At 43.2% G+C, this 22,922-nt stretch overlaps 1 protein-coding gene across 3 annotated transcripts; it reads right to left on the reverse strand.

The window, feature by feature from the left end:
• Positions 1 to 2,022: 2,022 nt before the first annotated feature.
• On the reverse strand, positions 2,023 to 22,471 carry HACD1 (3-hydroxyacyl-CoA dehydratase 1). Of its 3 annotated transcripts, none has more exons than XM_045007446.1 (7): positions 22,055 to 22,471; positions 16,170 to 16,287; positions 14,942 to 14,960; positions 14,770 to 14,858; positions 9,603 to 9,724; positions 6,704 to 6,882; positions 2,023 to 2,105 (listed from the first exon to the last, which is right to left on the reverse strand). In XM_045007446.1, the coding sequence occupies exons 1-7, from the start codon at positions 22,438 to 22,440 to the stop codon at positions 2,023 to 2,025; spliced, it is 996 nt and encodes a 331-aa protein (XP_044863381.1). In that variant the 5' UTR covers positions 22,441 to 22,471. The 3 variants fall into 3 exon arrangements, with proteins under 3 accessions (XP_044863381.1, XP_044863383.1, XP_044863382.1); XM_045007448.1 differs by lacking the exons at positions 2,023 to 2,105; positions 9,603 to 9,724 and adding exons at positions 10,857 to 11,051; positions 15,290 to 15,356 and having other exon boundaries at positions 6,747 to 6,882; positions 14,770 to 14,852; XM_045007447.1 differs by lacking the exons at positions 2,023 to 2,105; positions 9,603 to 9,724 and adding exons at positions 10,857 to 11,051; positions 15,290 to 15,356 and having other exon boundaries at positions 6,747 to 6,882.
• Positions 22,472 to 22,922: the final 451 nt, after the last annotated feature.

Genomic DNA, 22,922 nt, shown 5'->3' on the forward strand with positions numbered 1-22,922 from the left:
ACATAAAATTGCAACTTAAGAATATAAAAAAGACTTGTTAGTCACATCAGGAAACACATTTCCAACTCTTTTTAATAGTTACAGTATATAATCATAGAAGTTAGAAATGGAAACCACCTTTTAGGTTATCTAGCCCCATCCACTGTCAAAGCAAGATTGTTTCCTACAATATGTTTTCTAGTACTCCAAGTTGGGCTTTACGTTTCCCAAGAAAAGGAGCTGCCAGCATGGGCCTTGGAATATTATTCAGTAACTTAATAAATCTCATGGTTAGGATCTTTTTCCTAGTATTCATTTTATATTTTCCATTTCTTAATTTCCCTTGACTCCTAGTTTCAACTCCTAGTACCATGTTAATAATTCCTTTTCCTTCTCAAATATTTTCCCCGTAACCAAGCTGTACATATTTAATGCTTTTAAGTCAATCTTTCCTACCTCTTACTCATGTCCATTCATTATTTTTGTTGCTGTTTTCTGAACTTTCTACAGTTTGCCTAAAGCTTACTGCTTTTGAGGTACCCAGAACTTGACATGGTATTCCAGATGTGGACTCAGCAAAGTCCCTGAAGAGGGACAATCACATCTCCCTGCTCCACGACATGACACTTCAGCATATGCAACCCAAAATTGCACTGATCTTTTTCACTGCCACATCATATTGCAAATGACATTTAATCTGTGGTCCACTCTCACTTCAGGTCTCTTCCAACTTTATGGCTTTAAATTCCTGCCCAGATTTCTAACCTCTGTAAAACCCATTATATAACTCCTCTCTCCATGCTGGTGTTTATAACATCTTCAGTTTAGCATTATCTGTGATTTTCATTAACATGTTCCTCTTCTAGATTATTAAAGATGTTAAATAGGACCAGATCCAAAACTGTTCCTTGATTACATTATAAAGAAGATGGAACTATTAACGGAAGGAGCAATTAAAAGTGCATAACGGGCTGATTCAAAATACAATTTACATGTCAAGACAGTATTTTAAAGTATTTTTAAACCTTCCATTTTTATCCCATTTGATTAATTGTAAGAAATAAAATACTTTGCCGTAGCTGCAGTTTCCACATGTACTTCCATATTTACTTCTCACCACCACCTCTCATGTTCCCCAACTCTAGAATACAGAATAAACTGGTAATCAATTCACCAGGACAAAATAAACCTGGGCATCAAGTAGAAGCAAACTGAAGTACACTACTCTAAATCTGCACAGAGAATCTAGAGTTCAGCTCTTTTAAAAGCTTATTCTATTATGCTAAGATATGATCCTGCAAGTAAAAGGTTGCAGCACTCCCAGGCCTTGATCCTGCACCTGAATCTGCTAGCATGGACCACTTCTCCCATGCCAAGTCTCAGGCCTAATGAAGGGTCCAATTCTACTACGCTTACTGATGCTGAACTTGATTCTAGAAGTTTCAAAAGGATAATTGTGAAGGAAGATACTCCTTAATGTAAGGGCAGCAGAGTCAGACCCTAAGTAATTATAACCCTAGCTTTAGTCTGGACTGACTACTTTTAATGGCGTGTTCTCATAAGGTTCAAGAGACACTCAACTCTCAGTTCTGAACATTGACAAAAGATTAGTGTTTTCAAAATAATAAGAAAGGACACAATTTAAACCACCTGTCCTATGAAAAAAATAAATTACCTAATTTTGAATGATCTATTTTTCAGAATACTTCCAATAATGTTCATCAACTGTTTTTTTTTCCGTAATGACCACAAGAAGTTCTGTAATAGAATAGCTTGCCAAATTGCTTTCTATCTCCTCCCTCGATTTGTCTATATTTAAAAAAAAAGTGAAGAAAATAGTTTGTCTGAGGAAACAACCAACCAATGAAATAAAAGAATCAAAAGTAAAGCAAAGTCTGAAGACATACTGAATTTACAAAACAATACAATCCATGTTATTTCATGCACAGCCATTTATTCTTGTTCCATGATTTAAAACTTGGACTCAAAAGGATCACATGAAATGTTCTGTTTCCATTTCTTATTATTCTGTAAACAGCACCGTTAATCGTCCTTTTCTACAATCACTTCTCCATGAAGCACCTTTCTTCTCTGCCACAGCATATGAAAGTAGAGCTGTGGAAACACTTGATCAAAGAATAAACAAACAAATTAGAGGAAAAAAGGGAAAATACATGTCTAACTGTAGACTATTCAGCTGAGGAAAAATTACAGCGATGGAGCAAGTAACACTGGGTTGCTTATTATGGCAAACTGTGACTTAAACACTCATGGGACAGTTCACACCACCGAAATCCATGTAGGGATCTGTGCATGGATCTCTCTCCAACCCTTTGGCTGTGGAAGTAGGGTCAATGATTTCTCAGCAACCTCCATGGCCCTGTGGACTCTTCCATGTGGTCCAGGATCTGTGCTGAGGAAGGTCTAAATGGGTCAGGACTGGGAGGAGGATACAAACTTATCTCCCTCTTGTCCTACAGAAATTGTTGTAATATCCTACCCACTTCACCCCCCTCCATCTCCTATAGGTCTTTCCGTGGTGCTCATCAATGTTGTATCTGATAAATTCATTAACACCTGTGAAGTTATCTTTACAACACCCCTGTCAGGCATGTGGTATTATTACCCCCACTTCACAGATAGGAGCAAAGAGACTCACCACAGAGAGGTTAAGGCCAAAAGTGTCCATTAATTTTGGGTGCTCAATTTGAGATGCCTAGAGCCTGAACATTCTTTTCAGAGCACTTTACAAGTTCAGCTAGTGACTATAACATGGGTGGAATTTGTAAAGCTGTGTATGTAAAAATGCTGAAAATGTCTGAGAACATAAAAATTGGATGGTACAATGAATCCCAGTGATGACTGAACCTGGAGATATTCTGAACAAAAAGAACTAACAGCTAGGCTTGTAGCTGTTTCCACACACATTCTAGGCTTCAAAGTGACACACAGAGTGACAGTGTCGAAATCTTATTATATCGATGCACAGCTTTAATTGACTTCAGTTACAGCTGTATGTGCTCAACACCTATGCATATCAGGCCACAGGTGACTCAGGTAGGGCATCCAGAAAATGAGGAACACATAACTAGTTCCATTTAACTGACTTGCCCAGCATCACATAAGAACTCCGTGGCATAGGCAGGGATAGAATCCAACTATCTAGAGCAGCATTCAACTTCTTTAAGCACAAGACTATCCTTTCTCTTCCTGCAATCCCCTGCCTCCTTCACTGCACACCTTCCAACTTCTGCAACAAATGAGGCAGGGTCATAGAGACAACAGTCTCCTTCACCACATATTCCTGATTCATACCCAGAGCACAATCCATCCTGTGCATTGAATAAAACAGGGTTTCTGTGGGGAAAAAAGTCATATGGAATTAAAAACTATGGGTACAATTTTCAAAATCATCTACAGATTTAGGACCCTAAGTCCCACTTTCAAAAGGGACATAGGTACTTAGGTGTCTAAGCCTCCTGACTTTCAATGAGATCTAGGAACCTACGTCACTCAGGGATTTTTGAAATTTTTACCCTGTATCATAATACATATGCACCAGGGTGCCTGACTTTGCAATCTTAATGTTATTTTAATCATAGAACTGTAGGGCTAAAGGGAGATCAAGAGGCAGGGCCAGTGCTTCCATTAGGCGACCTAGGCGGTTGCCTAGGGCACCAGGATTCAGGGGGCGGCATTTTGTGCGCTCCCCATGGGGCGCATGGGAGCTTCCGGTTCCGCTCCCATCGTGCTCCTGCCAAAGAAGGACCTTCCGCCGACATCAATTGAGCAGCTCAATTACTGCCGCTGTCACCTGCGGCATTTCAGCGGAGGGTCCTTCTTCGGCGGTGCGATGGGAGCGGAACTGGAAGCTCCTGCGTGCCCCGTGGGGAGCACACAAAATGCCGCCCCCTGAATTCTGCCTAGGGTGCCAGAAACCCTGGCACTGCTCCTGTCAAGAGGTCATCTAGTCCAGCCCCCATACTGAGGCAGGATGAAGTATGCCTAGATCTAGTTTCTTTGTGTGTAATTTCCTAATTTTAAACAAAGTAAACTGAAAAACCAAAAATTCCTTCATGTGGAACCATACTGATCCCTTCATGGTTCATCAGCAGGCTTGAAATCTTAAGATTCATAGCACAGACCTCAGCCACTTAAGCTAATGCTGCAACAAACAGCAGTAGCAAGCTGTTATCCACTGTGGGCCAACACTAAAAAGGGATGAGACACATAGGAATGTAGCAATTACCAATGTGAATCAGACCCACTGTCTATCTTGTCCAGTGACCAGTACCAGATGCTTCCGAGACAGGTGTAAAAATCATACACTATGTAGATGTGGGATAAACTGTCATTCACATTAGATCTCATCCTGACCTTTAATAGTTAAACACTGACTTAACCCTTGAAACATAAGATTTATTTTTGTTATAATTAATTATAAAATTTATAAAAGTCCACAATTTCTGTTATAATTAATTATAACTCTGGATATTCTCTTAATCCATATGAATATGTAATCCCTTTTTGAATCTTGCTAAATTGTTGGCATCAACGACTAAGAGTTGTTGGGGCAAAGAGTTCAACAGTTTAATTACACATTGTGTGAAAGAGTATTATCAGTTTTGAATTTCCCACCTTTTGATTTCCCTGAATGTTTCCTTGATCTTCTGTTATGGGACAGGGTGAAGACAAACTCCCAATCTCCCTTCTCTATACCATTTGTTATTTTAGATATTTTTATCATGTCCCCTCTTATCTGTCTCTTTACTAAGGTAAACAATCCAAGTCTTTTAAATCTCTCTTCACATGAGTTTGCCTCTCACCCTGTGATTATGTAGCTTCCTTAATAGCCTCTTGTGTGGAACCTTGTCAAAGGCCTTTTGGAACTCGAAATAAGTTATGTCAACCACTGCTCCTTTATCCACTAGTTTACTGACACATTCAAAGAATTCTAAGAGATTAGTGAGATGTGATTTTATTTTACAGAATGCATTCTGGTTAGAGCCTATCAATCACAATATTCCAGGTGTTTTGTTATTATCATTTCAACCAATTTGCCAAGTACAGTTGTAGGGCTTATTGGTTTAAAATTCTCAGTTTGCCAGTGGGTTTCCAATATATTTGCAGAACAGTAGAGAAACAGTGAGACCCAGGAAGCTCAGGACCCAGTTCAAATTCTGTAAGGCAGTGTGTTCTAGTGGTCACAGATCCTTCTGCCCGTCATCTCCAACATCCTCCTTCTGCCCTATCCCCTTGCATAACCCTCCCCAACCTATCCCTATCTGCCTCTGTCCTCCCTGCATCTATCCTATTCTGCTCCTATCCAAGCCTCCACTCCCAGCCTGCCTTTGTTTCTTCACCATTCAACTCCCCCTGCCCCCAGCCTGTCCCTATCTCACCTGTTCCTATCCCCCCCCGGCCTCTATCCCTCCCGAGTCTGCCCCATGCCCATGCTGCTCCTCATCTCTCTGCATTTGATTGAGACCGCTTCTCGGTTCTGAGAATACAGGAGAGACAGTCTCTCTGCTATCAGTTTATGTGTCCAATTCAATAGTGGCTCCCAGGAGTGAGCAATTGCAGGAAACGTCCTGCTTCCCCTGGTCTGAAGCACGCTCAGTGTTGTTGGAACAAAGTCCCGTAGGAGTGAAGCGCAACATGCTCAGTGCAGATGGAATTTTTAGAGAATTTTGCTGCTAGCCTCTAACAAACCTTTACTGAGTATGTGCAAACAATGATTTTCAGAGGCCAAATTTTAGATGGATTTTCATGGGGATTGCAAAATGCACATCCTTGACACCAACCGTGGTCCAAATTTCAAGTCCTTTCTCCAAACAGTGGAGGGGCTAGAGCTTCTCAACAAAATGGTAGTAGGATTCTTTTAACATAAGCAACAAATCTTATTTCTCCCTAATCTTGTTCTCGGAAATGGCTAAACTATTTTCACTGAAGCTTTCCAAATATATTCAACCTGAGTCAGACACCAAGCATGAAAAATTTCTGCCTAAGCAGTTAAAAGCGTGGCAAAATTTTAAACTAACTAGGTCCTATAAAGTAAAGTATTAGGCAACATTAACTACAGGCGTCTCTGCGAGCTGTGCCTATAATTCTTAGACTTCATTGCACTGCATAAGAACATAAGAATGGCTATACTTGGTCAGATCAAAGGTCCATCCAGCCCAGTATCCTGTCTGCTAACAGTGGCCAATGCCAGGTGCCCCAGAGGGAGTGAACCTAACAGGTAATGATCAAGTGATCTTTCTCCTGCCATCAAGCTCCACCCTCTGACGAACAGAGGCTAGGAACACCATTCCTTACTCATCCTGGCTAATAGCCATTAATGGACTGAGACCCCCTACTGACAACAAAAAATACTACAAGACCCCAGGAAGGGGGATTGAAGCCTGAGCCCACTGGAGCCCTGCCACCCTGAGCAGGGGAGTGGAGGGGGGTGTCAAAGCCCAAGCCCAAGGGCTTCAGCCCCAGGCAGGGGGCCTATAACCTAAGTCCTGCCTCCCAGGGCTGAAGCCAAAGCCCGAGCCCCTCCCCAGAGCTGAAACTTTTGGGCTTTGACCTCAGGCAGCAGGGCTTGGGCTTTGGCCCCAGCAAGTCTAACCACCAGCCCCGGCGACTCCATTAAAATGGGGTCCTGACCCACAGTTTGAGAATGGCTGCATAATGTATTATTGTGTTCTTGGTATTATTAAAGTATAATAATACTTACATGGTATATATGAGGCCATGACAATAATAAGGAAGTAGTAGTAGTCAAAAGAGACATTATACTTGTTGGGAAGTCTCAGTGAAAAGATGCCTGTCTTCTTCACATAAGGTAATGCAGCATGAATAGTTAGAAGTTCACCAGCAACTCCAACAGGATACAAGATGATAAAAAAGTTGTATCTGAAGAAAAACAAATCTAAGAATTATTTTTTTTTAAAATAAATTTGTGTTGTAACATTTCTTCTTTTGACGATTAGTGGCACAGCAATGAACTATAGTAGTTTCCTGCAAGAGAAAACCAAAGGCCAGACCCTCAGCTGGTATAAATGAGCACAGCTTCACTGACTTTAATAGAGTTATGTTGATTTATACTAGATGAGGATCTGGCCTTAAGCCCTTACATTTAGTTTGCAGTAATATCAAAATTTTTTAATGTTTTTCCAATGTTAAAGATAAAGAGTCAAAGGTTGGAAAACTGTTGTATCATCCAATAATCTTGTTTTGGTTGACTTATAGAGCCTGATCCTGGTGTCACTGATTGGCCTGGGAGCAGGCCTGGACCAACAGTAAGTAGGAATACATATCTTCGTCACAGCCCATGCCACTGGTCCAAGTGCATCCCTTCCCCATTGTAATTCTATTGAAGTTAATGGAATCTTAAGATACCTAGAAAGCCTGTTCCTCCCATTGTCATATGGGGAATCTAACCATGTACTACATCTGCCATTTACATGAATGGGAATTACTGATGCAAAAGCATTTGTGCGTGAGACCAGATATCACAATGAACCCATTTTAGAACAAACAGACCAACTTTCAAATAAATGATAAAGCAAAGGCACTGAAAGAAGCCAACTACTTTGAATACCATATGCTACATACATGGTGGAAAAGTAAGAAACTGAAATCAGCAATGTTTTGAAAAATTCTCATGCAAGGTAAGACATACAGATGCAATCATTCATAAAGAACTGTCCTCTTGAGTTCAGGCTGGAGAAAGCAATGACAGCTGCCTCACAGGGTCTGAAATAAATTTACAATATGCATTCTATGACCAAACCAGATGAGTTTTAAAATGGCAGCAACTGAATATGAAACTCTCTAGAAATGGATGGGCTTAGAGGGCTCATACATCAAAAAGAACAGACTAGGTGAGATGTAATAAGAAACTGATGGCATAACTCCAAATACAACTTGGCCATATGCAGAACAGAAACAAACCAAAAATGGGGTATTCTGAATTAAAATGTAGGTGTATTTATTCTATTTAATAGGGAAAGACAAAGCTTTTAAAATTCAAAATAAAAAGCTAGTGATCCCAAAGCATTAAATAGAAGTTTACTATGGTTTGCACGTGTGTATTGATATATATCTATATATTCAAAAAAGGACAACACTCAAACGAGGGGAAGAGGTGGGGGAGGCAGGGAGAGAAGAGAAGACACAACTCAGATAAGCCAATGGATTTGTGCCCACTTGTGCCAGCTATCAATTTCCCCCGATTCCTGATGTCAATCCTTGGTGAAATATGCAACAGAAGAACTAATTTTCAAATGTTTGTTTTCCTGTATATTTCACACATGTATAAGGCTCTTTTGTCAGAATGACTATTTTTCCTACTGCCTTATTATATTTTGAATGGAAAAAACCCTCTAACTTGGAAGCATTGGGAGTGTCTGATAGTTTGATATTTTTCAAATATGATTCTAAATTTAAAGCCTAAATATATATTCAATTAAAGGACAGGGGATCTTTAACTGTTTATTTTTTTAAGTTTGCCATTTAGTCTTAAACATGCCAAAACCTACCACATACTGTATGAGCAGAAAGACAATTTGTTATAAGAATGGACATAAATATCAGCCATATCAAAGAAGTGCATTAGAAGAATCAGAACTGAAATACAAAACAAAACAAAAATAAAGCAAAATAGATGAACAAATAAAAATATATTTTTGGACAAATATGACAAATAATAATCTATAATGAATTTTTAAAAAGACTCATCTGCTTCATAAAAAGCAAAGTCTATTCTGTATATATAATTACTTTTCATTCAATAATTACAGAGGATGCAATTGATCCAGTTAATCTTCATGGTAAATACCCTACCTAAACACAATCAATAATGTATTTCACATACAGTAACATACTCAAGTATTGTTTACTTCAAGGTTACTTCTATAAAAAAAGATGCCCTTGTTGTTTGTGCTAAGCTAGTTAAAATGTTAACGAAGGTTTTGTAAAACCTCTAATTAAATCATAAACTGAATACAGAATAAGGGACAAAGTCTGCAAGGTGATCAGAGCCCAAAGCTCCCAGCAACTTCACAGGACTGAGTGGGCACTCTGGCCCTAGTTCTGCAAAGATTTTTATATGTGCTCAACTTTATGCACTTGGAGTAGTCCCATCACAGTCAGCACTCACAGTGTCTATGGGTAAGTCCTTGTAGAATGTGGGCCTATGTTTGTAAACAACTAGATTTCTGGCAATAAAAGGTTTTGTTTTTCGTTATTGCATAGTGTAAGAGGATACATGGTATGATCATTTTTAAAAAAAAGATAATTTAGTACATTTTAAATTGTATTCAAAATGCAACTTAAATTTCTAAAAGTTAAAAGGTAATCCTGCAAGCATAAAACAAAGGGATGACTAGTAAATGAAAATAATTATCAAACACAGAAATTAAAAAACAAATCACATCCAATTATCTGAGCTAAAATAAAAATCCTTTACATTTTAAACCAAATGGCAATATTCCTAAATAAACAAAGCAACCAACCGCATTCTTCTGACACAAAGCCAAAGCTCACACATCTGTTCTCCTGTGTATTAGCTCAGCATGCATGAAATTAGCATGCACAGAACTGTGAGAAACTAAACTGCAAGACATCTCCACCTGGCCCATTTAATGAAGTATGGCAAATGGTTGAGCAGGTTGAATGTGTAGAAGGAATATCGTGTAATCTCTGTCACAGTCCAAACGACCAGAAAAAGAATAACGCTCTCCTCATTCTGGATCTGTGAAAGTATAAAGAACCAACATTTTCTTCACCCTTAAACTTATTTTCTATGCAAGCGGCAATAGGCTTCCACTTAAGACATTTGGAAAAGAACTAAGGATTTGAGAAGAAGGAAAACTTGAGTATCAATAATCAGCAGCTGTAGTCACCATCATGTTAACTTTTCTATTACAGATATTCACCAACATACTGAAATTTTGCTAACTGCAGTACAAAGAGACTGTAACCATTGTAAATACATCAAAACACGAACTATTTAGTTGATTTAATTCCTTCTTTTGTTTACCCTGCATCTGCCCTTTTAATTTGCTCTTTCTTCTGATTATTGGTCTATTTGTTTGTGTTTATTCTCTCTCGCTTTCTTTTTCTCAAAATACTATGTATAATGTTTCCAGGGCCGCCCAGAGGGGGGGACAAGAGGGGCAATTTGCCCCAGGCCCTGCAGGGGCCCCCATGAGAGTTTTTTTGGGGCCCCTGGAGCAGGGTCCTTCACTCACTCCAGGGCCCCCGGAAAACTCTCGCGGGGCCCGGGAGCTTCTTCCACTCCGGGTCGTCGTTGTCAATTCGGCGGCAGGGGGTTCTTCCGCTCCGGGACCCGCCACCGAAGTGCCCCGAAGACCCGTGGCGGGGGGGGGTCCTTCCGGCACTTCGGCGGTGGGTCCTGGGGCGGGTCTTCGGCAGCAATTCGGCGGCGGGGGGTCCTTCTGCCCCGGGACCCGCCACCGAAGACCCCAGGCCCCCTGAATCCTCTGGGCGGCCCTGAATGTTTCTCTTCCATTTTAGACTGGATAAACATCACATCACACTACTCTTTGTCTTGTCTGTCTTCTTATATTCACCTAGCCCATGTCTCTTGTTGCTTCCCCCACACCTGCTTACTAATGTCTCCCTGATACACTAGAGAATTCCATTTTGTTCAGTGTGCTCCATGGGCTACAAAGTGAAACCTGGTAGCAGGAGATCAGGTTGGAGTGCACAGGAGTTTGCAGACAGTTAGGCAGTTGGGAGTGGGTCGATCACTGAAGGAGGAGTAGTGAGAGGATCAAGAGCTGTGGGTGAATATACTCATTTGCAGTGTTTTAAAGATTCAAGTTCTGAGTCATTAAACTGCCTCACCAGTGGGTATCTACCTGCTGCTTCAGAACATCAGATCCTTTGGGGAAGGGGGAATCCCCAACTGTGCAAAGATGATGGTTGGGGGTCTTTTACAAATAATACCTTCTGAGAAGAAGAATTACACACAAGTGATTTATTTATTTTCTTTAAAAGGGGATGAATTTGGTAATAGACTTCTGTGCCTGAAGGCTGAAAACCTCCTGGGATTTCTGTAAAATAAAATCAGAGACATTTTTTGTTCCAAACACAGAAAAGGGAAACACTGTTTTTCAACAAAATGCAACCTAGTGACAAAGCTTAAATGCTTTTCAAAGATGCTGAACATCACAACTAGGAGGTGCAGATGCTCAGCACCTCTGAAAATTAGGCTCAATATGTGTAAATTGGAAACAAGATTTAACTTTTATTAAAAAATAAAGAGGGTTAGGATATATCTCAATAACAAAAGCAAAAAAACAAGCAAACCAAAGTACAAAGATATTCAAATATATAGCTAAGGGAGAAGAGAATTAGGCTACTCTCCACCTAAAGTAGATAAGAGGCTACCACCGATAGGATAAACCTGGATTTAGGTCAGAATGCTAAATCCAAGCAATAGTGCTTTGAATAAGTATTTAGAGCAGGGGTCGTCAACCTTTCAGAAGCAGCGTGCCGAGTCTTCATTTATTCACTCTAATTTAAGGTTTCGCGTGCTGGTAATACATTTTAACCTTTTTATAAGGTCTCTTTCTATAAGTCTATATTATATAACTAAACTATTGTATGTAAAGTAAACAAGGTTTTCAAAATGTTTAAGAAGCGTCATTTAAAATTAAATTAAAATGCGGATCTTACGCCGCCAGCCTGCTCAGCTCGCTGCCAGCCTGGGGTTCTGTTCACCTAGGCCAGCAGCGGGATGAGCAGGGCCTGCGTCTGGGACCCCAGACCTGGATGGGGAGGTTTCAGGGGTCAGGGCAGAAGGCTGGGGTGGGGGTGGGGGGTTCAGGGATGAGGGCTGGGGTGTGTGAAGGGTGTGGGGCAGAAGGCTGGGTGTGGGGGGGGGGTCAAGGGTCAGGGCAGAGGGCTGGGGTGCATGGCAGAAGGCTGAGTGTGTGTCGGGGGTCATGGCAGAGGGATGGGGCTGTGGGGGTGCAGGGCAGAGGGCTGGGTATGTGGGAGGGTTCAGGGCAGAGGGCTGGGGCTGTGGAGGGGGTTCAGGGCAGAGGGCTGGGGCTGTGGCGATGCAGAGCAGAAGGCTGGGGCTGTGTTGGGGTGGGCGGGGTTCAGGGCAGAGGGCTGGGGTGCTCAGCCCGTAGGGGTGCTCCCAGCCCTCTGCCCTGAGCGGCTCATGGCACGGGGCTGGAAGAGATATGCCCTGTTCCACCCCTTTCCCCAAGGCTCCGTCCCTACCTCTCTCTGTCCCCTCTAGGGAACTGCCTGCATGCTGCTGCTCTTCATCCCTCCCCCTCGCTAGGGCCATCAGCTGATTGGCGCAGGGAAGGAGAGGGGGCGGGGCAGGAAAGCACCACTCTGGGGGAAGAAGCGGGGGAGAAGGAAGCTTGGTTGCCGCAGAACCAAGCTTCTGCCTCCTGCCCCCGCAGGGGAGAGCGGTGGGGCTGAGTGTGGCTGGGGGCCAGAACTGCGGCAGGCGGCTGCGTGCCGCTCAAAATCGGCTCGCGTGCCGCAGGTTGCCGACCCCTGATGTAGAGAATTCCATGTGGCTGCCTCGCAAATCTCCTGGACAAGTAGGGAGATCTGAGGCTGGCTATCATCACTAACAGGCCTCTAACTACATATCCCCTCACATGACCCTGAATGTTCAGGCATGCAAAGAAATAACAATGAGACATTCATTCAGACGTTTAGATATGGGGATTTTTTGATGTAGTTTGACCTACTGTACTGAAATCAAGTGAAACAAAGAGCTGGGTGGACAAGGTTTAGTCCGTTCCACATAAAAGTAGAACGACGAGAATCAGTGATATATGCCCTAGCCTCGATCTCCTCGTTCAATGTAACCAACAAATGGTTCACTTCTTGATAGGGTGACCAGACAGCAAATGTGAAAGACTGGGACAGGGGGTGGGGGGTAATAGCAGCCTATATAAGAAAAAGACCCCAAAATCGGGACTGTCCCTATAAAATCAGGACATCTGTTCACCCTACTTCTTAAACATTTTTTCATTTCTTCTAAAAGCAAAACAGCACACACTTAGCTTTTAAAAAAATTTAAGATAAACCTACTTAGTATTACAAAAAAGAGAGGTAAAGGAAACAAAGTGTATAAGAGAGCTCTCTTCTATGAGCAGATAAAAAGGGAATTGACAATGGAAGCAGTTCCTGACTGGCTTTTATATCTCATCAGCAGTTAGGCATGTGCCACCTGCTGGTGAGAAAGTTTAAAGGCTCAGCACCTTGAGTTAAAAAAAAGTTCTGACCCAAGTCACGCACATAGGAGCACAGACCCAAAAGTTGGGATCCATTAGTCAATATTTATCTTTAGAGAATAGGAATTTCAAGCCCTGCAAAGTAAATAAAATTCAGACAAACTAAACTCTAAGTCCTAGTCCATTCATTACGAGAATCATAGATTCCTTGGACCATTTTTCCTTGGGCTAACAAAACAACAGAATCTACATTAAAACCTATAACCAACCACATAAACAACACTTTCAGGGGGAAGTTGAGTAATTTTCATATGCTGGGAGGTTTTTTTTTTTAATGACAGTCTATTACAGTGGCATGCTGTGAACATATAATATTAATATAATATTAATTTTAAAAATTTGGAGAAAGGATTTAATACAAACTACAAAGAAAACACCAGTGTAAAATGTCACAACAGTGTTTATCCAGATGCATTCAGTTTAAGAATGATTTCCATATGTACATTCAACACGTGCTAATTGAAGTTCTTTTTCAAAGTGGAATGGTTGACAGTATGGTACATTTGTTGATGAACAGAAGCTCTAGCCTTTGATCTTGCTTAACAGACAGATCAAACCTGGCAGCAACCCAATATGTCTCTGTTGTCCCTCTCCAATGGCATTTACCAGCATCCTGTGTGTAAGCAACTGTAAACTATAGCAGGGGTGGGCAAACTATGGCCCGGGGGCCGAATCCAGCCCTTCAGACGTTTTAATCTTGCCCTCGAGCTCCTGCCAGAGAGCGAGGTTCGGGGCTGGCCCTGCTCCGGTGCTCCAGCTGGGGAGTGGGATTGGGGGCTTGCCCCACTCCGCGCATGCCATGGCTCCGTGCGGCTCCCAGAAGCAATGGCATGTCCCCCCTCCGGTTCCTACATCTAGGGGCAGCCAGGGGACTCCGCATGCTGCCCCTGCAGCTCCCATTGGCCGGGAACCACGTAGGAGACGGAGGTGGGACATGCCGCTGCTTTTGAGAGCTGCTTGAGATAAGTGCTGCCAGGATCCTGCACCCTTGACCCCCGGCCCCAGCCTTGATCCCCCTCCTGCCCTCCGAACCCCTCGGTCCCAGCCCGGAGCACCCTCCTGCATCCCCAACCCCTCATCCCCACCCCAAAGCCTGCACCCCCAGCCGGAGCCCTCACACACACACCCCTGCACCCAAACCCCTACCCTAGTCCAGATCCCCTTCCCACACCCCGAACTACTCATTTCTGGCCCCACTCCAGAGCCCTCACCCCCTCCCCTACCCCAACACCCAGTTTCGTGAGCATTCATGGCCCCCCCATACAATTTCCATACCCAGATGTGGCCCTCGGGCCAAAAGGTTTGCCCACCCCTGAACAACAGGCTTGATCCTGTAGGTTCTCTACCTGCAGAACTCTGATTGAAGTTTGTGAGAGCCCCCTATATGGAGCATTTGCCAGATCTTATTACTTGTTAAATAACATTTCCTGCTAAAATGAGCTTTGTATTAATAATGAGCCCTTCCTGTAAAGAGTAAAACAGAATTTGCTCATGAACCCACCTGTTTTATACTGTGTGTTATAAACCACACCATGAAGATTCTTGAACTCACTTGGACCCCAGTCACAAGCACAGAGGTGCGAACTATTCCTTAAAAAGAGAAATACGTTATCTATGTCCCATAATTCATATTTGTAATCAGTTAAGTGAGACATTAAAAGCAAAAGACTCACCAACTGCACAGTGGACTACCTGTCAATAAAAATAAGTATAAATTAAAAGTCACTCATTTAAAATCATTTTACTGTTTGCAGCATAAACAAAGACATTGCTGCTGTTAACATAAATCTAAGCTTACCCTTGGTCCTTTACGCCTTATTCAGACTACACTTTCATCGACTTTAACGGCAGCAAAAATAAAGATCTTACGGCCAAATTCTGTGAAGTGCCAAGTACCCTGAATTCTTGTGCTTCACTCCTCACAGGATCAGGCCCTTGATTTGTAATACCACTGAAACAAGACTGACTTGCTTACCAAAGGAACTTTTACATAAGACTGATTTTCATATACATACACACACCTTGCTCTTCAGCTTCAAAACCAAATCTCAGTTTCACATGCAACATCTTATCCAGATCAGAATTTTTCTGGAAAATTTAAAGCAAGATACATAAGGTGTTTCAGATACATAAGGATTTTAAAATTTTCTTTGTTGTTCATTTCAGAAGACATTTTATTAATTCTTTTGCTAATTAAAGCTATGACTTGTGTTGATGGGTTCAGATAGAATTATTTAGAAATGTAAAGGTATTATTATAATATAAAAACCAAAACACAGATGACCATATATGTTAAATGAGGCACATGTAGTATATACATTCATCTACTTGATGAATGTATTATACATCCATATCAGTCTGATGCATGTTTTGCCAAGTGCACTCAGCCTCCAGAGTGCTTTGCAAAATTTGCATAGCCCCTTTATGGAAAGTCATGGTTCAATGAAAGATTGGTAGAAAACCGTATGGGGCATGTGAGTCCAGTCTGGAAGGAGCAAAAGATAGAAAGCCATATGGGGGATAATGAGTCCTGTATGGGGAATGAGAGAGAAGCAATCACCCGTGGAGGAGGGCAGGGTGTCTGTGAAGGAATAGGGTCCATAAGGAACGGAGCCCTGTGTGGCTTTCAAGATCTGTCACTGAGCAATTCTTAAGTATTTTTGAAATGTAAAAAAATACTAGGCAAATAATTTAGTAGCCTAGAGTTAATGTTACAATATGTATCCATTCCCTTCAACCAACCTCCCCCTTCCCCCAAAAAAACACCTTAAAAATAAATGAAGTTAGAAACATTGGAAATTCTGAGATATTCTTTCATCCTTAACGCTATTTTAATGAAGGGTTTTTTTTTTGCTGAGGGTAAATATTTTCTCAAGCAATGTGTAGCATTTAAAAATTTACCTCAAGCACAGCAAATGTCTGGAAAAATTTAAGTGTCTTTTGAATAGTTTTGTATAAGCCTTTGTATGTTCCTTTCTGCATGTAAAACCGTGCCATGGCAATAGCCAATACCAGCCACCTAGAAAAGAAAGAGAATGGATAATTTTCAAATGAGAATTCTAAGAACACCAAGGTATCTAAATTATTCATTACATTACTTTCATCTCAAATATTTGAAGAAGAATTTTGATTTTCTACTGGTGTTGTTTAAAAAGAGATTGAAAATATAATTTAAAATATAGCAAAATCCATTAACTATTTAGCTCCTGTACCCCACTTTGTGGAAAAGTATAGAGAGAATGCCTTGCTTCTCTTTGCAAAGAGCCCTCTGTGTTACATAGCTAAGGTGTTCTCTTTTCCATAGTATGAACCATATCTCTATTATTCAAAGAGTATTCATTCACATATTTTAGCTGTTTTTAACATGACTTAGCATGTTAAAAAAAAAAAAAGGCGCCAACTTCAGGTGCCAGCCACTTTCCATATACCAGCAGTTGTCCCCAACTGGAAAACCTCTGAACAAATCAGTGTAATGGTTCTAGTCTAGACTATGGGGCTTTTTCCAATATAATTTCAAATCCCCAATTGTTTATCATAATTCCATAGTGTTAGGAAACTGAAAAATTTACATGAAATTTAAAAAAAATTATTTGAATATATGTATTTTGTTTTCTTAAAACATATTGAAAAGAAAGCACTATGGCCAACATTTCCAAACTTCGTCTCAATCCTGCAAGGAGCTCTGTGTAAGGGGATCCCTGAGAGTGGGGTTCTACCCACACAAAGCTCTTTGAAGGACTGGTGCATAAGGACTTAAAGGCAAGACTGGCAAAAGCAACTAGTGATTCTGAGTGCCTCAGTTTGTGGGTGTCCATCTTGAGACACCAATAAAGGGGTCCAATTTTCAGAAAGTGTTGTATACCCATCCTCTGAAAATCAGGCCAATTTAAAGTGTCTGAAGTTGGGCACTAAAAAACCAGGCATCCAGAATCCCTAGTCACTTTTGAAAATTTTGGCCAAAGTGGTTAGTTCTGGAACTGACATCTTGGTAATCATTAAGAGGAGATGGGTTTTTTTAAAATATACATTCTGCTGTTGTTCAAATAAAGAAAGCAATAATTGTTAGTCAAATTAAAGCTTTCTTTATTGAGATAAAACAAATCTGAGCTAAAATAAATTTTAAATAACCTAAGGCAGGGGTAGGCAACCTTTGGCATGTGGCCCTCCAAGGTAATTCGCTGGTGGGCTGCGAGACGTTTTGTTTACGTTGACTGAGCTTGATCTCGACATACCAGATTCAATTTAGAGAAGTTGAAAACTTCATAGGTGGAAACCTAAGCACTGGGCTTATGAACAGTTGTACTGGATATAGTATCTCAGTTAAGAAGTACCAATTATGTTGCATGGAAGGCGTCTGGGGACAGGTGTCTACAAAACAGTACTAGCGAGAAATAGTTTGCTTTTATTTAGTGTTGCTCTTTCTTTGAGTGTTATCGAAGTTGTCTACATGTATTGTGCATGGATAATCCAGGCAAAAATAGCAGCCAGTGTGTGCCTGGCTGTAGTTTGTATGTTAAAGATCATAAAAGATCATAAAGATCATAAGCCATACTGGATCAGACCAAAGGTCCATCTAGCCCAGTGTCCTGTCTCCCGACAGTAGCCAATGCCAGCGAGGAGACATAATGGCCAAACCATTGGGATTATTCCCTATTCTTCAAACATAAGTGATTTTCATTTCTAGCTGGAGAACTAGACACTGACTTGTGTTAAAGTAATGTCTGAAAGATTCCTATCTAATAGCATGTTCCCCTTAGCACTGAAGCAGCATGACCTATAATCAAAAAACTGTCCGCAGGCATGCCCCCCGCAGCTCCCATTGGTCGCGGTTTGCCATTCCTGGCCAATGGGAGCTGCAGGAAGCCTGCCGGGAATAGGGGCTGCATTCCCTAAATATTGCTTACATGAAGTTGTGTGGCCACTTAGCAGGGGACTCAGTAGCCCTTTTAGGAGCCTCAGGGACCTGCCTACAGGCTCCTGTAAAGAAAAGCCAAGTCAGACACATCTGAAAGGAATTAAATCTCTAGGTGGCTAGCTGGTAGCTAATTAGCTAATGAGCTTGATAAAGCGTTACCAGGGATCAGCTGAGGTGGATCCTTGAGACAGGAAGCTTTTGAGGGCAGAAGAATTCACCAGAGCAAGGGACCTGGAAGGTGTGCTCAGAGGGGTAGGGAATTCCAAAGAGTGGCAGAAGGGCCAGCCTGCCAGGAACTGTGCGCTTCCCTAGAGGAGGGCTACTGCTGACAAATCTCTGCACACCCTCCTCTGGCTCTAGGAAAGAATTCTTCCCAGCAATTGTCAAGAGGCTTGACTCTGGAGAAGGGACCTGAACTGAGAGAATCCTGTTGGAGGAGAGTGGTGGACTCAGGTGGAAATGATAAACTGAGACTGACTCTGTTTCCCAGATAAGATACTGGGGTGAGGGCTTGCTGGTATTTTTATTGGGTCTTTAATAAACTAGACCCTTCAGAAGGCCATGTAAAGCCTCAGTGACCTTATTAATGACATTAGGGGAAAGTGAGTCTGGGAGCACCTACAGCTCCACACTTGGCCAGAAGGGGACACTACTGGATAGGTACACCCTGTGACAATAGCTTCTCTCACCTCCAAGCCTCTCTTTCAATATGTGTGGGCTTGTCTACACTACCCGCTGGATAGGTGGGCAGCGATCGATCCAGCAGGGGTCGATTTATCATGTCTAGTGTAGACACAATAAATCGACCGCTGAGCACTCTCCCGTTGACTCCGGTACTCCACCAGAATGAGAGGCACAAGCGGAATCGACGGGAGAGTACCAGCTGTCTATTTACTGCAGTGAAGACACCACGGTAAGTAGATCTAAGTACATCGACTTCAGCTACGCTATTCATGTAGCTGAAGTTGCGTATCTTAGATCAACCCCACGCAGTAGTGTAGACAAGCCCTGGAACTCACATTGAACTAGGCTCCACCATACACTGCAAATGTGGATTCTCTCATCATGCCTATTCTACATCTATTCCCCAGTATGTTGTGTAACTACCAAGGTTCCATAATGCTGGGGCACAGGGTGAATTCCACTTCCTGTCCTAAGAATGAAACACAAGTGCCAGTTAAACAACACCCACAGATATTATTTAGGTTTTTTATGGCTAGTGTAAAATCTGAGTAAATGTTTGTAGAGTATAAAATTAGAGGTGGTCTCCAGCCACTGCTGAAATCAGTGGATTATTTTAACTTCATCAATACATGTTGCCTTCACAATAAGGCTGTCCTGGGTTCTAAACGTTTTGTGTTTTATAGTAAAGTATGTGTCAGAAGAGAATTATAATGGATTTTTATATGGTTGGCAATATGGCAAGTGACAGCAGTATCTACGTAAGAGGTACCCTGAGAAGCCATATTATCTGACCAAAAAGGCAATAAATATAAACCAAAAAGGTTCCCTGAATCTCATCTTGCAACAAAAAGGGAGCATGAAATGTCTTCTCTGACTTACAAAACAAAACAAAAAGTTGGTAGGTCTCTTGCTTAGACAGGTTATTCTTTAAACAAGCACTTCCACAGACCATTTTATTTGGTCTTCAGCTTGCAACTTTTTTTTTTTTTGGTCCCATATGGGCCTCTGTATTGCATACAGAAAAATGGCAACTTTCACTCAACATCAGACAAGCATTCAGTATGAAACACAAACTATCCTACAAGATAAATTCCCCTGAGGGAGGCTTTCGGAGGCCTAAAGGACAGTTACGGGCCTAACTCCATTGACTTTCAATGGAACTTGGCACCTACCTGCCATTTTTGCTTTTGAACATCTCCACCTATGCATTTACCAGTACAAATGACAAAATGTAATCCCATATTAGAAAGAGGAGTTAGCACAATTATTGTTAATAAAATTCTAGGAATACCCTGGTTTAACAAGCACCGTCTTGCAGAGTGAATAAACTTGCCAGTACTAGTATTACCCTTCAGTGTTCCCTTAAGAGTATCTACTGTACTTTATCGGTTTGAAAAGATGATGAAATGTTTGTCTTTCTTCTTTTTCCTATCAAGAAACAAAGGGCCCACTTTTACAAGTGCTGGTGGCTCTCAACTACCAGTGGCTTTGATGGGAGATGTGGGGCTTCAGCACTCGCAGGGATCAGAACTAAAATGAATGTTTCCACCTTAAAAGTCTGTGGCAGGAGCCCAGTGCTCCTGAACAATGAACAACAACAAAGCAAGGGGTGGACTGTTATGTTTCCTCATTGTATTCCCTAGCAATTCCAAACTAGCAAAGATTATAAACAACGAATAAAAACACTAATTTAAGCCAACACAAATATAACTTCATAAAGCCCCATGCCTGACTTCAACAATTCCCTATGTAAAATGTTTCAATGTTGAATTACCCTAAGTATTAAAATTTGTGAGAGTCTGACAATTTTCAGCCTTTCAACAGAAAATTAAATCAGTTTACTTTAAGTATATTATGAAAACTACTGCTATTAACATGACAAATCTTTAAAAGGAATGAAAATACATACATCAACCACTTAAATATAAGCCAGAATTCCCTTAACATAAAAACTCAGTACAATCATTCAATACCAATACCACATTTTCTCAAAAGAATCCATTGTAACACTGGGCATCAGTTTAAATGCACTCCTGGGCTTATTAACAGTTCCACCCCAATGCATTCAAATTGGAATGGCCCTACCTGTAGCTGAATTGAGGACAAAAACTGAAATGACATATGGAGCCAAATTCAACTTTGGCAAGTGGGTACAAATCCACTGAGTTTTGTCTGCTTATGTCAGGGTTGAATTTGATCTGTAACCTCTGTTTTCAATACTGAGAGACTTATTTGTAGAGCAGCAAATTGGGAGACCAAGATGGAGCTGGAAGAAGGAAACTAATGTCTTAAAATACCCTTTCAATATCAGTTAAATATTTATCAATGATGCTGCTTAGACTGAAGCCAAGATGGTTTTTCAGTGTAATAGTAGTAGTCATTTCTTGCACGTTACTCTTAACATGGCAGATGGAAGAAATTAATATACGTTGCCTGTCTCCTAAGTGCTCTCCAAAGCAAGAATTTGAACCAAAGCTATTTAGAAACTTCGGGCAGGCAGTACCACATTGTCCCCTCCCTTGGCGTGGGAGGAAAATGAGGATTCAGGGGGCCTGGGGCAAAGCAATTTCGGGGGCCCCTTCCATAAAAAAAGTAGCAATACTATAGAATACTATATTCTCGTGGGGGCAAATTGCCCCACTTTCCCCCCCTCCCCAGGCAGCCCTGCCATACAGTGCCCCAGCTGGCAGTCAGCCTGCTGTGGTGTGCCCACCCCGGCAAGCCCTGCTCAGAGCGGGGAGCCGGCTGCAGCCAGCAGCTCCAGCGCAGGGAGCCCAGGCAGGAGGCGGCAGGGGGCGGGGACCAAGTCCCCTCCACGAGGTCCCTCCAGTCTCTGCGCGGAGCCGGTTCAGCGTGCAGGGGCGGCCGCAGTGACTTACGCCAAGGGGAGCCCCCTGCCCCGGCAGCCCCGCCCGGCATTCCTGGCTCAGGCTATACTTAACCTCCCCCCCGGGCTGCGAGATGACGCGCTCGCGGCTGCACCGCTGCACCGTATTAGGAAATGCCAGGCGGGCGAGGGCTAGCCCCGCAGGCAGCCCCCTCTGCCAGACCAGACCCCCCCCCCCCGAGTCTTTCCGCCCCTAGCCCCCGGTCGCCAGGCCGCCACCTGTCCGCAGCCCGCTCCCCCTCGCCCCGCCGTGCCTGCCCGCTGTATGGCACTGCACCCGCGGCGCTCCCCGGCACGCACCCGGCGGTCATGGCGATGTTGTAGCCGATGAGCCAAGCTGTGGCCAACGCGCCCAGGCGCCTCTTCCTGCCCTTCTCCTTCTCCTCCAGCGAGCCGCTGCCGGCCCCGTCCTCCTCGCTGGACGCCATGGTTTGCCCGAGGCCGGGGGGAGACGCGCGGCGGAGGAGGGGCGCGGGCGGGGGCAGGGCTGAAGCCGCGCTGACAGCTGGAGCTGACTCTCTCTCACCCCATCTGTCTTCACGGCGGGCTCCTGCCGCCCCCGCCAGCGGCTCACATGGTGTCGCCGGCTCCTCCCTTCCCCTCCAGGGGCTCCTCAGGTCACACGTGGTCTGTAACGACAGAAACATGAACCGCTCCCGATTCGCTACTTTGGCTGCACTGAGCATGCGCGGCCGAACTGAGCATGCCCAGTAACCTCCGCTGTCGCCTCTGCCCTCACTTCTACTCACGATTTGCTGCCTGCTCTTTGGGGGCGTTTAAAATGCTCAACGGGGCAAATCGCAGCGGGGGGGCTGCCAGGGTCTGAGCGGGGGACAGAAATTTACTGGCCAGAGGGGGTCAAGCTGCTGTAGGCAGCGGCAGGAGAGAGGCTGAAGGGGAAAAATCGGGGGTGGGGGGTGGGAGCTGGGGTTAAGGGGGGGCGGGGAGACGCTGCCAGACCCTGTGCGGGGACAAAACCCCCGTTTAGGGAGGGGGGCAGTGGCCCCTCGGGATGAGCCACCTGCTGGGCTCGCAGATCTGGGGGTGTTGGGGTTGGGGGGGGGCACAGGCTGTTTTCAGTTCTGCTGCGTGTCAGCCCCGGAGCAGAGGGGGGGGCGTTCCTGGGGCTGGGTCTTAAAGGCACCGGCAGCCCAATTCCCAGACTGTC

This window comes from Mauremys mutica, chromosome 2 (genome assembly GCF_020497125.1).
Source record: "Mauremys mutica isolate MM-2020 ecotype Southern chromosome 2, ASM2049712v1, whole genome shotgun sequence".
Lineage (NCBI taxonomy): Eukaryota > Metazoa > Chordata > Testudines > Geoemydidae > Mauremys > Mauremys mutica.

Bases quoted from the DNA above. Each gene is read 5' to 3' on its own strand.
- HACD1 (XM_045007446.1), bottom strand. From the start codon at position 22,440: ATGCTCAGTGCAGCCAAAGTAGCGAATCGGGAGCGGTTCATGTTTCTG. The intron at 9,725-14,769 runs GTGGGTTCATGA...ATACTTTCACAG, and splicing joins TAACACACAGTATAAAACAG to ATCCAGAATGAGGAGAGCGT. The intron at 2,106-6,703 runs GTAAGTATTATT...TCTTTGATCAAG, and splicing joins CATGGCCTCATATATACCAT to TGTTTCCACAGCTCTACTTT.